At 42.5% G+C, this 18552-nt stretch overlaps 1 protein-coding gene across 1 annotated transcript in view; it reads left to right on the top strand.

Annotated features, from left to right (window-relative positions):
- Window positions 1-16072, top strand: part of ADGRA1 (adhesion G protein-coupled receptor A1) — a 391892-nt gene extending 375820 nt beyond the window's left edge. The window contains exons 18-19 of the mRNA XM_066621619.1: window positions 6627-6728; window positions 11945-16072. Of these exons, the coding sequence (XP_066477716.1) occupies window positions 6627-6728; window positions 11945-13166 (1324 nt within the window). The 3' untranslated portion in view covers window positions 13167-16072. The remainder of the gene's footprint in view (window positions 1-6626; window positions 6729-11944) is intronic.
- Window positions 16073-18552: the final 2480 nt, after the last annotated feature.

The raw sequence follows: 18552 nt of genomic DNA, 5'->3' as shown, positions 1-18552 counted from the left end.
CGAACTTTGCTTTTAGTTCTTAAAGAGACAGCTTGTAGTGGTTGAATTTAAGGGAGTTTTGCCTACATGCAATTTTGGCTTTATGTGCCGACCTCTGAATGTAACCCTCATGTAAGATGTGGGCCAACTGCAGGCTGAGCTGAGGGGCTCTTCTTTCACTTCAATATCTGATGTTGGATTTATCTTCATAAATATTACACTGAATTTTCCCATTGAGGACTGCAATCCAATCCACACTTAGTTGGGAAGAAATCCGAGCTGAACACGTTACGCCTTGCTTCTTAATAAGCATGCATCTGATTGGCTGTACTTTTACAGTATTTGTTTAACAAATCACTTCTCTTTAAACATTTTTTGCCCAAATTCTCTGCTAAATTTGAAATTCTCAGTGTATTCTGATTTCCCCTTTGCCCAGTAAGCCGGTTAATTCAGACAATTGTTGAACTATAGGAATGAGGTGAGATTGAGCTCATTTATTTTAGAATGTTCTTTTTTCCTACTGTTATATTTCCTTTGAAAATAAAGCTGTCTCTTCCTTTACTCCTTCTCTCCACTTCTTTCCTCCTTCTCTTCACTTAAGTTTTTTTATTTTTCTTATCATCCAGGGTATTTCTTTCAACATATCTTAGAGTTGTTGTCTTTTTTCTTTCCCCGGCTCTGTCCTTACAGTGAAGAATCATCCATACATCCTGTCATCTCCAGACAGTATTTTAATTTTCTTTCAGCAATGAGACAGGGCAGGCAACGTGCTGGACTTGATATCATTACAGTGTACCTCAGGTACATTGAAAGCATTTGACTTTACTCTGTGTCATTTCTAGGATGTGTTTTCTCATGTGTGACAAGAGGGCAAAAGAGGCTGGGTAGAAGCCTGTAGATGGCTGTACTTGGAGAGAAAACTTTGTTGCTCAGGGCTTCCCAATAAGCTTGAGAAATACCAGCATTAAGCACATCGCATGACTCAAAATGAGATCGTGTGATGGATCAAAGTAGGAAAGTCTTCATTATTTACTTGCTTGGTTCATTGAATTCCTATCCTGCTCCTTCCCAAGGGCTTGGGGCTGGTAACATAATGCAAGATAAGACCAAACGTACATCATAATAAAAACAAAATACTCAATTAAATCAAAGTTCCTCCACAGCTGATTAATCCTGAGATGATTAAATGATAGCCCAGAGAGGGGAATGTTTTACAGCCCTTCTGGAAAACAGGCATGCTCAGATTTTGAGGATAAGGTTGTTCTACAGCTGTAGGGATGTCTTTAAGAAGAAGACATGGTCTCCGCTTCTGAAGTTAGGCAAAGTCCTTAAGCCAAGCAAGGGCCCACAACTGACTGGAGCCACCCAAACTGTCACTGGAACATTTTTGGTTTTTTTAATGGAAGAGGGGCGTGCATGTGCTCCAACTACTTGTAGCAGTACATGAAACTGCCTGACATTGAGTCAGACCAATTGCTCAGAATTGTTTTCATGGACTGACAGAAGCTCTCCATGATTTTCCCAGCCCTACCTGGAACTGAACACATGATCTGCATGCAACGCATGTGTTCCACCAGTTTCTGGCCTGAAACTTGGTGGCTCCTGTACAAGCTCATGTCTGCACAGCTTAAACAGTCAGGAGTCAAACTGCTTCCTTTCTCACTCCAGAGTTCCACATGGGTTCTCAAATGAAGCTGTGCTTAGCCCTTCCAATGCATGTGTGTGGACAGGATGGATTGGGTATTTATTTATTTGAAGAATTTATGCATTTGAGGTGTCTAGATCTCACCTGTTCATGTCATTTTTGAAACATTCTACAGGGTGTCCTGCATTATTCATGGGGGTTCCGTTTCAGGATAAAAAAGCTACAGATAAGGAAATCCACAGGTTTCGGGGGCCCTGTTATCCTCTGCATTCTCCTCAACTCTGGAGGATGTTCTGAGGACCAGGGAGGCCTTAGAAGGTCACTTCCGGTTTTACGGAAAAACCAGAAGTGATGTTTTAAGGACTAAAAAGGCCTTCACACCTCCAAAGTGTCCGTGTGGGTCCAACCTGCAGGTTTGGGGACCCAACAGTAATGAAATCTGCCAGTCCGAAATCCATAGATACAGCAGGCGCACTGTATTTCTTTATTAACTTACCTACGAGATTTAGACCCTGCTTTTCATGAAATTGCTGTCTTACAGAAACAGCAATAAGAACAATAAAAAAGTCACAGAGGTAGCAGCCATTGGCAAATTAAGGCAAATTAGAGTTCAGAGCCATTCAAACTGGAAGGACTTCAGCCTGTGTCTAAAAGCCAGTAAACAGGCATAGTGTCATCAAATTTTTTTTTAACAAAACCACAAACAAGATCAGCAGATAGATAGTAGTTTTCAATCTTTTTCATCTCATGGCACATTGACATAGCACTAAAATTATCAAGGCACACCATCCTTTTTTTTTTTTTTTACAATTAACAAGGCACACTGTGCTGTTGGTGGAGGGGCTCACATCCCCCAATTGTTCTGCTAATAAATGACCTTCCCCCAAACTCCCATGGCACACTTGCAGACCATTTGCGACCCACCAATGTGCTGTGGCGCACTGGTTGAAAATCTGTGACTTAACACCCAATAAGTGGCTGCTGCCCCTAAAGTCTCCAGAGTGCAGCAACAGATCAGGGCTTCCACTGTTCTGTTGTGAATCTGATGTTATAGAAGACAGTTCCTTGCTAAGGATTCAACACCCAGGCACATGGGGGGGGGGGGAGCCAGTACAGAAATGATACTGTCAGTGTTGGCCCATCTAGGAGGCCAACTAAAGCAGTTGCCTCAGGCAGCAGATTTGTGGAAGGCACCTATCTCTGCCCATCTACTTGCCTCCACTGCTACTGCTTCTACTTCCACTCTCTGAATTGGTAAGGAAGGAGGGAACAGCGAGGATGAGTAAATGTGGAAGGGGGAAGAATGCTGAGCTAGAACATTAGAATGTAGGAAGAGCAGAGTCCGGCACATCATTGGGTAAGGGAAGCAGCATTTGTCACCTCAGGAGTCAGGAGGTCTTGAACTAGCCCAGGATACAGTGTAGAGAGAGCACCTAGTTGGGCAGGAATCCTCAGGTTGAGCAGGGGAACCAAACCTCTCTCTCCTCACTGGGAGGCAAGAAGAATACACCACCCTCAAGTCTAAGATGGTTGCTCAAACTTAATGGTGCCAGAACAGATCTACTCAGACTTGTGCCAGTGATTACACCAATGCAAGTCCAAGTGGACCCATGTTGGTGGATCAAGGTCTGGAAGGGTGATAGGATAATCACGGCACTGCTGCCACCTGTACTGCCCCTTTCCAACCTCATTCTACCCCTTGTTCTGCCCTGGTCTCCTCCCCATTGTCTCTCTCTCGTCCCATGCACTGACTTAACCATGCAGGGGGATGTGGAAACTCTGCTGGCTCAGAGCTGCAGACACTCATCACTTGCAGTGATGGCCCAACTCTGCAATGCAGCATGTCACCTTTTGTGGCAACCATAAAGGACCTTATGCTGCCAGAACATTTGTTCCAGTGGCATAAGGATCACATAGGGTTTAGGCTGCAAAGGGCAGAATCCCTTTCTCTTGCTCTCGGTCTCAAAAAGGGGTTTGAACTTGGAATGGCCCCTTCGCTGTCTTCTCTCACTTTTTATCTCTAGCCAGAACAGCATAGGGAGTACGTAGGCTTACTTACTGCCCTTGTAGTTTGCCTGTGTCCACTATCTGTTCTTTCCAGTCACTGCATGAAGGGCTGTATACTGGACAATGATCATTTCTGAGAGCTTCTTTGAGGCTTTTCTAGTCAGTCCTATTTTGAACCTAACCAACACCCTTACGCAGCCTTCTAGACTATTAACCCTTTTTGGGACAGGGAACCAACTTTGTGAACTTTTCTGGTTATAAATCGATATATAAATATATATTTTTGATTATGATGATACTCTTTGAGCCTTGCCCTGCCTCGGCATTTTCCTGGCTCGCTGCAATTTATAGAGACCTATGAAAATAGTGAGTTGTGCTTCCACTGTTATGTTGGAAAAGAAATGTAAGTAGGTCAGTGCTCAGGCTGTTTCTGCATCTGGAAAGGCAGCATTCAAAGTCACTGCTAGTCACATATGACCTGAGTTGCAATCATTTCCTAAGTATTCAAATCTCATGGGTATACAGACTTTGCCCATATAGCGGAAGGAACGCAACCAGCTCTGGAATTGCCCTTAAGAGTCTAGCAAATAAGATGAACTAACCATTCCTTTCCTTGTAGCTCAGTAGACAGAACTCATTTTTCCGTCTGTGGATCTGTCTGCTTTGTTGTTTGTCATTATCGTTTAAGGCAGGGGTGCTCAATAGGTGGATCGCGATCTACCGGTAGATCGTGAGGCAAAATGAGTAGATCGCGGAGCCCTGTCTCTCCAAACTGTTAATATGTCACTAGTGACTAGACGAAACTGACATATTTAGCTGACACTAAACTGACACTGAAACTGACACTTTAGCTGCTCTTCAGGCATGCAGCAACAAAACTGATGAAACTGACTAGACTCCAGCAGGGGCTCCATACATTAAAGGGGGTGTCTGTCAGATGCTTCCTTCCCCCCTGGTAGATCTCCGGGCCTTGCTGGGTTTCAAAGTAGCTCTCGAGCCAAAAAAGTGTGAGCACTCCTGGTTTAAGGCAACCAGCTTATTTCATTTGACTTTTATAATAAATAACCTGCCCTACCCATATGGGATCTTGGCAAGTAAGAATACTGGGGGAAATGACAACATAAAGGACATAATCCAGCCTAGGTTCAGCACTTTGAAGTCCCATTGATTTCTACAGGAGAGATTAATCACCTGTAAACCCTGGACCACTGATGTAATATGCTGCTACCATGTTTTGAATCAGTTGACAATGTACTGAAGAGTTATTTGTTGTAGCAGCTCCATGCAGAACACATTTCAATATCCTGTAGGTCATGAAAGCATGAATAATCATCTTTGTCTGGATCTGAGTTTCTGATGAAACTGATGGAAAAAAAGGTTGGTCAGTGCTATAACCTGGGTATCCAGATTTAGTAATGTATCAAGGGCACCATGCTATTGGCAGGAACCTTATTCAAGAAATTGCTCTCTTATGGAGACGGAGCTTATGTCATGTTTAACAAGAGCATGTTAGCCCCCACTTTTGCCGATGATGTGCAAAGATCTTCCCTGCCCTCATATGCAGAGACAAATGCTGAATATGTGGAAAGTTTCTCCCTGTGATTGACAATTCTGTAGTTCCTGGATGCAATCGCTGGGCAAATGGGGCAAGGCTAATATGGTGAGGGGGGAGCTAATGCACATTCTTGTTAAGCTCCTCACGCATTTGCTTTGCACAGGTGAGCAAACACCTGAATAAGGTTGAGAGTATTCTAGAAAAAGCTTTATGGTATTACCATTTATTTGGCTGGAAAACAAAAGGGATCGGAGAACGTATCCCCATCATTAAGTGACGCACAACTGTATTTCTTCTTGCAAGAGTGGTGGAGTTGCTGTGCTCAGAAACCAGACAAGAAACAGCATCCTTTTGGCACCTGCTGGCCACTGACTGGAACCCCAGTGTTGCCCTCTCCTCCTTCTCTCACAGTTCCCAAAATCTGGCTGGATTGCCTTGCCAGGCAGGCAGCATGAACAACACAGTGGATTTCTCCAGGCCCCCAGACACTGGGGAGCCAATGTTTTTCAAAAGTCATTTCCTCATTCCAGCAGGCCTTCCTGTTCCCATTACTTAGCTAGGGCTTGAAATATTTTGGCTAAGTTTCTTCAGTGTATTATTCAGTGACCTTTGACAGCAACTGTTACCCTGCACATGCCTGATCTTGGAAGCTAAGCAGGGTCAGGCCTGGTTAGTACTTGGATGGGAGACCACCTGGGAATACTGCGTACTGTAGGCTTATACCATAGTCTTTCGAGACTGAAGGTTGCCAACCATTCTTCAATTATTCTACTTGATTGTAGCCACAGACCGTTAATGAAAGATTTATTTATTTGTCAGTCGTGCTGAAGGGCAGGTAAATCTCAAAGACAGAATTTTTGAATAGGTTAACTTGAGGTGTTTGGACATGTGCTACAAAGTTTATAAGGATAGGAAGTAGGAGAATGCTTTGCTCTAATACACTTTTAAGTTGCATTAGTTTCTTAGGATTCACCAATTAGGTTGCAAACACAGGAAGTGTTGGGGGGGAGGAGTCTAGCTCTAAGATTTTGGTTTGGTCACAGTCTTTTAAAGGGCAACGATTTCACATTCTGTGCATTTTTTGGTGCCAAGAATACTTTCCTATAGTGTTCCAAAATATCTTTCATAGTTTAGATGTTTTTGCTTTTAATGGTAAATGATAAATTATGCTTATTGAGCACCCTAGGATTTCAGTAACTGGCCATGAAGAAATTCAAAACTGTACACTTGTAGACATTAATTTTTGCTTCCTATAGCACACTGTACAGTATGTTTGCATATGCTTTATTTCTGATTTCAATGGGCATTTAAAGCTTTCAGTGATCTAATCTACACTGTGCTTTAATAGCTAGCTGTTTTTCAAGCATGAAAATTCATTTTTATGAAAACTGCTGACTGGAAACCAAACAAATATACCTGTCAATCATTATCTGTTAACAGGTTTTATCTGATTAGTGGAGGTGTTCCTTTTATTATTTGTGGAATCACAGCAGCAACCAACATCAATAATTATGGGATAGAAGGTGAAGCTGAAGCCCAATAGTAAGTATTTTCCAATATGCCTTCAAACTCTCAGATGATCTTTCTAATGAGCAGAGACATAAAACTTAATATAAAGTGTTACTCTGGTTTGGCACTTGCTTCAAACCAGCCACATGAATATGCCATTTCTTTCTTTGAGTGGTTCAGCCTTACAACAACCAGGTAAATGTAGTCTAAGGGAGAATGGCTTGCCCAAAGCTGTCCACTTTCAGCTAAGCAGGTTTTCAATCCTGTTTTTCCTTTGTTCAAACCAAACATTCAGGTCACTGGAGCACACCGGCTCTCTGGGAGTTCTCTATAAAACATATACTGACAGCATTATTTCCAGGCTGTGTGGTTTGAGGATCATATGCAGCTATATGCTGTACTACTTTTTTAAAACATTAAAGTTCACATTAAATGGGTTTTTATTCACCATTGAATTGTCTGAATTGTGACACCATTAGTGCCACATGTTGTTTTTTTTTGGGGGGGGGGGGGGTCTGAAATTAGTCAAGCACAGACCTCCTGATTCCTCCATAGCAGGTGATTTCTCCTGACCATCTTGAGAAAGGCAGAATAAGGATACTGCCCATCAAAAGTTCACCCTCTATTTATTTGCATTTCTACCTGCCTTTGGAGTTCCAAGGAAAGTTCAAGGTGACTTTACAAGAATTAAAAACAACAGTTCCAAGCACAATATACAAAACCAATAAAACAGTCCAGTGCTGTATAAAATGGTCCAAAGAACTCAAGCAGCCAGGAGAGTGCCAGATAAATTAATTCGGCAAACCAAGGCTGGAGGTAAAAAAAAAAATTGTTCTGGGTTTATTGAAACAGCACTGTGATGAGAACCTAACGCATCTGACCATGATTTTAGGATTAAAACACTTCTTATAGCACTAAGGAACAAAGAGATAGCAAGAGGGAAAGCATACTTGTCAATCAATCACCATTAAACAAGCAAGCGGGATGTGACTCCAAAAGAGTCTGATTCTTGCCACCAGTAAAAATCAACACTTCTTACAGGGCTAGGAGCATCTGGAAGAAAAAAAAAACATGAGCCACAAGGTCCTTTGATAAGTCCCTCTGCATACCAGAGGGGAGAGCAGGGATAACTCTTCCTTTTTCACACAGCAATAATTCAGGTGCACTCATGTATGTGACTCTTCTGCCAAAAGGGAATGGTGGTTTGATGCAGACAAGATGGAGTTTGAGACATACACATTTTAACACAGGGAAAAGGGCTCAAACACAGGGGAAATACAACTTAATTAAAACAAACATCACAAAAACATGATACAACTCCCAACCGAGAGAGCTGCAACTAAACCCCTAAATGCTTGTTTTGTTTTTTTTTAAAAAAAGCCTTCAACAGAAGATGAAACACAGTAGAAGCAGCAAGACAGTCCTGGACAGGGAGTTCCATGGTGTGGGCACCACTTCTGAGAAGGCCCTATTCTGTCCAGTGTTAGGTGTTCTTGAGTCCACCACGAAGACCTAAAGACTTTCCATGGCTAAGTGCAGGGGCCAGGCAACAGGACAAGTCCAAGACCTCACAGGATCTGAAGCAGCATGGCAAATGCTGCCCCCCTTCCCTGATTGTGCCCCACTCACCAGCTCCTCCATTCAGTTACTAAATTTGGAAAGGAATTGGGAGCAGAGGAAGCGTGGTGGGCCTCCACTCTCCTCCCATTTCCACTTCCTATTCTGCTCTTCTACTCTGTTAAATAGGGCAAGGAAAACCATGCAGAATATCGCAAGCCAAAGACTAGGGCATCAAACATCCCACCCAGAATAACCTTCTGGAACATACCAGTCAGGATAGCCAAATATAATACCAAATACAATGTGTAATGGCCCAATCCTATCCCCTGCTAGTCCATAGCATGCAGCCATGCCAACAGAGTATGTACTGCATACTATGGGGGGGGGGGGGGAAGGAGCAAACAGGCAGTCAGCAAGAGGTAAGTAAAAAAACCTTCCCTCCTGGTAGATCACCTGTTTACCTATGGGTCTCCTTGGACCTATGCCAGCAATTTTGTCTGAGGATAGGCAGCAGGTATGAAAGGCAGCAAAAAAGGGGATAGCATCCCAGTGTACACTGTTGCCACTGAGAGCCCCCCTCTGTCCTCCCAACCCCAAACCACCAATGGACCATCCATGCCTCCAACCTACCTGCTCCAACGGGCATCTGAGCAGTTCTAATGTACATGCGGGACCTCCAGATGCTTTGCTGGTGATCCTACATTGTTCAACAATGGTGTGCGATTTGCAATGCCGCTGTGCCACTTACAACAGTGAAATGGGAATTCCACCACTGTAAACAGTTCATGGGATTAGGACATCAGATACATACTAAAACAGGGGTGTCAAAACATAAGGCCCAGGAGCTGTATGTGAGCTGTGGAAACATTTTATCCGGCCCTCAGCTGCTGAGCAGTGCTGAGGTGTTACTGCTGAAAGGGCAGCCTGCACAAAAATTGGGCTCTCCCGTATCTCGAAATATGATAAAGATTTGCATGTTTTCTCTTCTGTCATTTGCAGCTAATGAATTCCTAAGGCTTAGATCCTAACCCACTCTCCAGCACTGGCATAGCTGTGCCAATGGGACACATGCTGCATCCTGCAGTTGGGAGGCACTCATGGAAGCCTCCTCGAAGTAAGGGAATGCTTGTTTCCTTATCTAGGAGCTGCATTGCCCTTATGTCAGTGCTGGAAAATGGGTTAGGATTGCGCCCTAAAAAACAAAAGTGCACTGAAAGAAGTGCTTATTTTTGGTTTTGACCTGTTTAATGACAATACGTCCTGCCTAACGACATCACTTCTGGCCCTCATCAGGCATCATGAATGCCATTCGGCCCTCGGTATGAAACAAGTTTGTCATCCCTGTACTAAAACAATGAATACAAAACATACATCATGCTCCCAGTCTGTAGATCCCATGTGTTCCAGTGACCACAACAAAATTCTTGCATATGCAAGAATGTATTACATTAGGGTACATGTCTCTGATCAGTGATCTACTGATTTTTAATTAATACATTGGTTTAGTTGAATGCTAACAACACAATGGAGGTGGTATCCTTCAGTTCATATTAGAGTGTTGGAAAAATTAGTTTGACAAAGCCTTGATATAATGCAAAGTTGTGATATTTGTAACAAGAGGGGAAGTAAAGCAAATCATATTTTTGTTTCTTGGAAAATACATTTTAGTAAATTCCACTATAGAAACAGACATCAGTTTTTTTTCTAAACAAAGTGGGGGTTATTCTGAAAATTCTATCATTTTAAAACTTATTTATTCCAGTGTGTGTGATTAGACAATCACTTATAATCAACAGGGTATTAAAAGATCTGATTATTTATGTTCATAAATGTATGAGAGACTCTCCCTTTGGCACTGTTGCAGAGGTTGCAGTGCTTTAGTTTAATCACTTTAATCACAGGCAATCAATACCAGATATCACAATGTGAGCAGAAAATCGGGGAAGCAGGTGGAGGGATGAAATTGCTTAGGAGAGAGAGAGAAAACTACAATTTGAGCAACAGCACAGTTGGGTTACGTGCCTTATTCATTTTTAATAATGTTGCTATATAAAAGTGTTGATTCTTAGACATCAGCATGTACTTTATGGAACTGATTTTTGAAGTGGCCTATGATGAGGCTCCTCTTGAAAATAACAGCATCCTAAGAGAGCTCATTCCACTGGGGATTGCTCCACTTTTCCCTGGCATAAATTGTGCAGTCTTGAAAACTTTTTAAGGCATGCACACAGATCTGCATGTTACTCTCATCAGATGACGCTGTTAGCCTGTTTTATTGTTTGAGATTCCTAGTTAAAAAAAAAGTCTCAATGGTTTTGACATGCCACCGATGCAGAGAAATCAAATCTGTTTAGTTTTCAAGGGCATCCCAAAGTTCCTTCTCATCAAAGTGACTTCACTGCACAACCCAACATTTTTTATGGTACTGCTGAAGATTCTCGGGACCCACAGATTACCTGCAGCTTCATTGATGAACTTAACAGTCTTGTCACCCCAAATGGCTGCAGTTCTGCCATTGTTCTCTGTCAGGTAGCAAATTGCCCCAGTGATGGTGGACTGCCATGGCCCACTGGCAGCCTGCGGCACCTGATGTTGCCTCTAGTCACAGCACTGGTGAGACCTATGTCACTTAAAGAGACATGAGGCAGTCTCTGGGCCCACATGTTTGAAATGTGATTGATATCCTGGTCACCACGGCAATAAGGATATAGCATACAGGGTGCAGGTGGGTGGGGTAGGAAGAGTAGGAACAGAAAGAGGCACGGCTCAGCAGCAGGGCATAAAGGCCAGACTTCTGGCTTCTGATAAAGGTTGGCTTCCAAGGACCAGGATGGAGGGTGAGTGGTGAGCATCATCTCCCTCTCCAGAATTGACAAGGGAGGGCCTGTGAGCCCATTGATGCTGGCTTGGCCAGTCCTATGGAAGAGTGTTTGGTTAGTGCTGTAACCCCCTCCTCATGGTACTCCTGAGGCCCCTGAACCAAACCTTGAGAAGGGAGAGGTGTAACCATACACAACCAGGACCAGGCCAGGGCCTCTTGTTTCAATGTGAGTGGTCTGCTGTGTGTGTGTGGGGGGGGGGAGGGGACTGGAAGGATGCATCCCCTGACTTTTCTCTCTTTTTCCTTCAATCTGCTCACCATCTGGGGGTTTCACACTTTCTTTTTAAAATATTATTTATTAAACTGTAGAACAGTATCTCTCACACATTTAGCACCAGGACCCACTTTTTAGAATGAGAATCTGTCAGGACCCACCGGAAGTGATGTCATGGCCGGAAGTGACATCATCAAGCAGGAACATTTTTAGCAATCCCAGGCGGAAATCCTACTCACACTTACCTGGGAGTAAGTCCCATTGACTATCATTGTTAAAAGCATATATGGAGTAGCTTGCTAAAAGTACAGATCTGTAACATTTCCCCAAATGCAGTCACATACCAAGGTAGCATCAAGTCTAATATATTAAAAATAAAATATTTTTTATTTTAAAATAATGAAATGGGCTCGCCACCCACCTAGTGGGTCCTGACCCACAGTTTGAGAAACACTGCTGTCGAAGATACATAGACAACAAAGAACAAAAACATTTATAAACGCAAAAGAGCAGAGAGTAAATGCCATTTGCAGAAAATATGTCTTTTATTGATTCAATTGCATTTGGTTTAAAAGTACTTTCTCTTGTTTACAGCTGTTGGATGGCATGGGAACCCAGTCTTGGTGCATTTTATGGACCAGTTGCATTCATTGTCCTGGTCACCTGCATTTATTTCCTCTGCACATATGTGCAGTTGAGGCGCCACCCAGAACGTAAATATGAATTAAAGGAAAGAACGGAAGATCAGCAGAGGCTGGCAAGTCCTGAGGTTGGCCATAGTCACATTACAGATGCTGGCTCAGTCTCCCAAGCCACATGCTCAATGATTTCTTCATCCCTGCTGGAAAATGAGCACTCATTTAAGGCTCAGCTTCGAGCTGCGGCATTCACTTTGTTCCTGTTTACAGCCACTTGGACCTTTGGTGCGCTTGCCGTTTCTCAAGGACATTTCTTGGATATGATATTCAGCTGCCTCTATGGAGCATTTTGTGTCACCTTAGGGCTCTTCATCCTTATTCATCACTGTGCAAAGAGAGATGACGTGTGGCACTGCTGGTGGTCCTGTTGCCCATCGAGAAGAAACACATATTCGGTGCAAGTTAACGTTCGCCCAAAGATTAATGTAAATGGAGAAAGCCAGGTTCATGCCCCATGTCTTCAGGAGTCACCTTGTCCCACTAAGTCAGCAGTTTTCAATCACCCAGCTGCTAGTCACTGCAAACTTACAAATCTGCAAGCTGTCCAAAACCATGTTAACTGCCTTTCACCGGTTACACCATGCTGTGCAAAAATGCACTGTGATCAGCTCCTAGAAGACGAGGCTCATATTCATGTACACAATGAAGGGACTTTCAGACCCAACATGCACATTCACAGGTGTCTGAAAAGCAGAACTAAGCCGCGGTACTTCAGCCGACACCGATCTGCAGGAGAAAGAGAGTACGCTTACCACATTCCTTCCAGTATTGATGGCAGTATCCATAGTTCGCACACAGACAGCCCACACAGTACACATGACAGTCAGCCAGGGCACAGGCGGGCATGTTGTGCAAAAAATGATCCATATCCTACCATCAGCCAGCCTGAAAGTAGCGATGCAAGTACTGTGATCTACAGTTGTGCGAAAGTGCCCGAAAGTGACACTGTGCACCACACAGCGCATTTTGAAATGCATCCACGGACACAGTCCTTGCCATTTAGCACAACCAGCCACAATGGGATTCTAAAGGGGAACATGCACGAAGCCATGATCTACAGTTCAGATAGTACAGGAAATATCAAAACAGGCCCATGGAAGAATGAAACTACTGTGTAGTTGCTGGACCACTTTTCTCCTTTCGCAGCTCAAATCATCCTAATATTTGTTTTCCTTCTAAACAGATTATGATTCTACCTGTGTGTGTCATGCATCAGAAAACAGTCCAGGTTTTCAACTTTTGTTTTCATAATAAGAAGGGTCTTTCAAAAAGCAACAGCGGTTTCAATGTTACATTTAAAAGAGTCATGGAATATGGTTCTGGGGTGTGAGGGAACCTTGAAAAATGATGTTTGATTAGGAGGCTGAGTAGAGAGCTGAATGGGAGGCAATATCCTTTTGTTATGCCATGCTGTATTTATTCCCCTTTATTTTTTTTTCCAAACTTTTCATTAGTATCAGAAATCTTTATACACATATCAGCATCACAGCTTTTTCTTGCTTATTTTTGTAGTAAAGTGTTGTTCCATTGATTTAAAACGTTTCAGTACCAGAAAGATGAGGAGGAGGATTTTCTAAACAGACTAACACAGCTTTTAAGACCTACAAAAGTGATACTGCCTCTAAAGACCTTCTGTAGCATAAGGCCTGTGAAATCATGTAGTGTACAGTTACTATTCTGTCTCTCTTCTATTGGAGAGATTTACTAGGAAATGTCTCTGTTAACATCTATGGTGCTGTATTGGTTGTTTTGTCTTTCTTTTTTTCTTTTTTTTTTGCATGACACATGTCAGGATAATACCATTTGATGTTTTCTAGTGTTACATGTGTAAAATGGAAAAAAAAACCTATTGTAAAAGGCTGTGACTATCTTTCTGTTGGTAATACAGCATTCTGAATCTATGAAAAGGGAAAAAAACACTTCTGCACTAGTTTAAGTTGCACAATCCTGTGTGTAAGGTTATATGATAGCTTTGATAAGGGTCCACTCTAATGTCTCAACAAAGCATGCACTATTCATTGTCTGTGGCACTGTGTAGTATACTAGCAGCTGCCTCCACACAAGTTTCACTCCTTTGTAAGTATGCCTTTTGGAACCAATCTGCAAGCTGTCCTAGAATAATCTGTAAAAAGAGAGAAGTGCAGTTGTATCATTAACTCTTTGAGGACTACAAACATTTACTTAGGAAACAATCCAGGCCAGGTTAAGAGCTTTTAGAAACCTTTAATTTCAGTGGGAAAATGGAGCGGGATGCACCTACGCTCACTGAAATGAAGAGGCCTTAGAAATACTTAACTTTGACTGTATTGTTCCTTTATTCTTATTGGGGGTTAAAAGGAGATTTGTACATGCAGTGTTGTTCTGTAGGAATGATAACAATGTAGTTCACGGTAGTTAGATAAGGGATGGCTACATCATTTTACAGGAGTGTAAGTTATATTCTATCTATGTTAATTCAACTTTTTAGGAGAAATACCCTTCCTTCCCCCGTCCTCTAATCCTCTGCCAAAGTAAATTCAGGATTGTCTTTCTACTTCCCTGCAAATTTGACCTTCAAACGCAGTCCTGATTTATTCTGTTCAGCTCCAGGACATTTTAGGGTCAGTAGCATTCTCTATTCATAAGGCTGTGGGCAAAGAGATTTCTTTTTATATAGTTATTCACAAACATCTGAACACAAAGCACCAACTCATAGGGAAAAATAGAATTATAATTGCCCTTATTTAATTTTATTTTATTTTTATTAAAAGGAGCCTGGTTATAAAATTGGTGACATAACATGAATGGGACCAAACAGCAAAAGAGAAAGGGGGAGCAAGTCTGCGCTGAAAAAAGAGAGCAGTATTTCCACAAATAAAAAGAACAAGCACAATGTTATATGGCCACTGAAAACAAACTTACAGACATATCACACCCATTCCAGTAACCATGACATTCCTGACCATTTTGGCAGTTCCCTGAGAAAGCAGCATTATTTTGCAAGGTATATTCGGTCAAAATCTTTACCAAGTTCAAGTCATTATATGTTTCTTATCAGCATGTTGCAAATCCCTCCATTTATGATGTGTAAGACTTATTTCCTTACAATGTACATAACAGATGATTATTATACTTGTGGGAATGTTATAAAAATATATATATAATATGTGTTAGATGAATGTGTTCTGCAGTGGTTGCAGGTGGAAATTAGTACTCAAAGGGTTAATGCTCAGTATCTGAGTGTGAGGAATTTTTCTTTTCTTTTCTGTATTTTTATAAAGTTCAAATATATATTGTAAATTACAGCAGATAATGTATCCATTGTGTGTGCGCGCGTGTGTGTGTTACGTGTGTCTTTCAAAGGTGAACAAGCAGAGTGCACTAGGTGGGGTGTTGCGTTTTGAACAGTGTTCCGCCTTTTCATGATCGCTTCTTCTTAAGTGATGCAAACAAAAACAAAACAAAAAAAAAGATCCTAAGCTTTATGATGTATATGCTGTATATGCTTGAACTGTCTCAAAACTAAAATACAGTATTTTGCATTGTGTGCATAATATATTTTCTTTTTCATCATTCTTTTCTCATGTATATGTTACTGCCATTCCACAACATTGGTGCGACTATATATACATAGAAATACTGTTAAATGCCACATCTCTGTATCTCAGCGATATTTATAATACTCTGTACTTGCTAAATCCTAGGGGGTCTCTAGAATTATGCAAAATAGTCCACACACACTGAGGTTCAGGTGAAATAGTCACTTTTCAGGAACACAGTCTTTGAAGTTCTCCAGCTTGTGTTTCTGTTAACAATGTTGTTCTGTCTGACAAAAAAGAGAGAGAGAGAGAGATAATGGGTGCTGCTTTCCATTGAAGATCTATTATAAACCTCTCCTGAAGACAAATGTTCACTATTGGAACACCGTTCGTATTCTGTCTGAATATTAAGTTAGCAAATACTTCTGGGCTAATTTGGAAACAATGTTATGCAATAATCTGTTTGCAATTTTTTTTTCTAGAAAATATACAGTATCATTGCAGAGTAGGAGAACGTGATATTAAATAAATTAAAAATGTTTTATAACAGCACACGTGACCCCAATTCATTTTGTGCTTTTGACTTTTTTTGATAAAAATTTACTTTTGTGGTCCAAACTTATGCGCACCACCCACTGGCGATGGACCTCCTGCACCAGTGCTGGCTGCCCTAAAGCAGTCAACGCCAGTTGTAAAAGGCACTCCAACAGTGCTCCACTTAGCAGGCTGCCAAGAGCACAGGTGGAAAGGCCTGTGTCTTCCTGCCCACTCCAGCCCTCTCCTGTCACTTGCTGGAGCAGGTAAGTCAGTGGGAGGGGTGGTGGAGGGTGGAATGGAACAGAGAGAGGCAAAATGGGGTGAGGGATGGTGGGGAAGGGGGAATGGGCAGATCAAGCCCAGGAAAGAGTGGAATGAGCAGCACCAGTACTGCCAATATCCCATCTCCCTTCCCAGACCTGATCCTGTTGCACTAATTAGCTAGTGCAGGTCCAAGTAGACCCGATGCCACACATGGTTAACCCTGGATAAGAAAATGATTTTTAAGAGGAGACCTGGACCATAGAATGCAGCGGTCATCATTTTGGCACAGCCAGGGGGGGGGGAAATAGGATTGGGCCACAAATCATTTCTCCCCTCCCCACCATTTGTAGACCACTGTTTATCTTTCTTTATATATTCATGTAGATTTGTACATGGAGTTGCAAAAAACTTTCTTGTCCCAATCCAGCAGCTTGGCCCTATGCCAAGGTTTATAAACCTGTAAACACAACTAGAATCCCTCTGGTCAGTAGTTCACAAGGAGGGGCTCAGTTCAGTCATCCTGTCCTCTCTTCCTCACTAAACTGCTGCTTAGTGCGATTCCAGCTTCTTTAACCAGGCTACTGATTTGTAGCCCTGGAGCCCTGCCCGCACTCTGCTGAATTGGGTATTCATGTCACATTCCAAGGCACTGATTGCACTTTTATTTATGTATGAATAATATAACAATTGCTGAGCTGACTTTTTTTTAGTTACTCTCAGACCATGTACAAAAAACAACAACAAGTAATTTTCTGATCACAGACGAAACATTTGGATAGATTTGAGCTACATAATATTCTGTTGCCATACTGTGTTGTTATCTAAGCCAAAAAAAATATTATGTTTGGATGTTTTACAGAAAATTGTTCTCCAGCTGCCTATGGAGTCAAACAGGTAATTTAGGATTTTAAAGCCCTTTAATTGAGAACAACATTGGATAATTGCAAGAAAAATCCACTGTTCTTGCACAGCCTTTCAATCTATTTTGTCAGATCCATCCTCAACAGCCCAATCCAGAAGAGGATTGGGCTGGGGAATGGGGTTATGTTTCCTTTCATGTTCAAAGAGTTTCTCTCACTAAACCAAGAGCGAGAAACCTCAGAAAGTCCCAGGAAGGCTCTAACATGTGAGGGTGAGCAGCTGATCATAGCTTTACACTTTGGGTTTGTGGTTTTGCTTTTGCACTTAGTGTTATGCCTGAGAGTCTTCTTGGAATCCTCTTAAGCAAAGTATCTTAATGCTTCCCCCGCCCCAAAAAAGCTAGAGACAGGGCTGATGTTCTTGCCAAGCCGTTCCCCAAGATTACTGCAGACCTTAGATCTGTTCTGAGACTCTGTAAACTTGTCCTTGTCAGTTTGTGCAAAAAGTGAAGTGCCCTCTGTTTCACTTGTACTGGATCGATACTGTCGAGTTGAATAACAGGTCTTCTCTTCTACCTAGAATGTCTCAGGAGACAAAACACTGGTTAACCAAAAAGTTGTTTCCCCTTTCAGTCTCAGATTTTTTAAAAAAAATTTTTTTTTGCTCCAGAGTAAAAAATTCTTATTATTATCTGCTCAATCCGATTAGACCTCACTGCCAGTGGAACACATGTTCCACGGGCGTTGACTGCTGAAAAATAATTGTAAAGCATGCTCCAGTGCATGTTGGCAACCTTCAGTCTCGAAAGACTATGGTATTGCGCTCTGAAAGGTGGTTCACAGCGTCTAGTGTGGCTGAAAAGGCCAATCCGGGAGTGACAATCCCTTCCACACTGGGAGCAAGTGCAGTCTGTCCCTGGCCTGTCTCCCTGGCTATGGGCCTTCCTTCTTTGCCTCTTTGCCTCAGACTGTTGGCCAAGTGTCTCTTCAAACTGGGAAAGGCCATGCTGCCCAGCCTGCCCCCAAGCGGGCCGCTCAGAGGCCAGGGTTTCCCATCTGTTGAGGTCCACTCCTAAGGCCTTCAGATCCCTCTTGCAGATGTCCTTGTATCGCAGCTGTGGTCTACCTGTAGGGCGCTTTCCTTTCCATGCTCCAGTAACGCGCTAAGTAGTGCACTGCTGGAGCACCAGCAGGAAGGTTGGAGTCTTCCCACATACATTGACTGAGCAGCAGCAGCCGGCTGAGGATGTTTAGGTGCCAGGGGAGGGTAGAACCGGGGTGGGGAGGGGGGCATAATGGGCAGGGATTCTATCACCCTTTCCTGC

The sequence above is a fragment of the Tiliqua scincoides genome, chromosome 3, assembly GCF_035046505.1.
Source record: "Tiliqua scincoides isolate rTilSci1 chromosome 3, rTilSci1.hap2, whole genome shotgun sequence".
Classification (NCBI taxonomy): Eukaryota; Metazoa; Chordata; class Lepidosauria; order Squamata; family Scincidae; genus Tiliqua; species Tiliqua scincoides.
The sequence above is the reverse complement of the archived record's forward strand: the minus strand, read 5'-3'. Positions and strand labels throughout refer to the sequence as shown.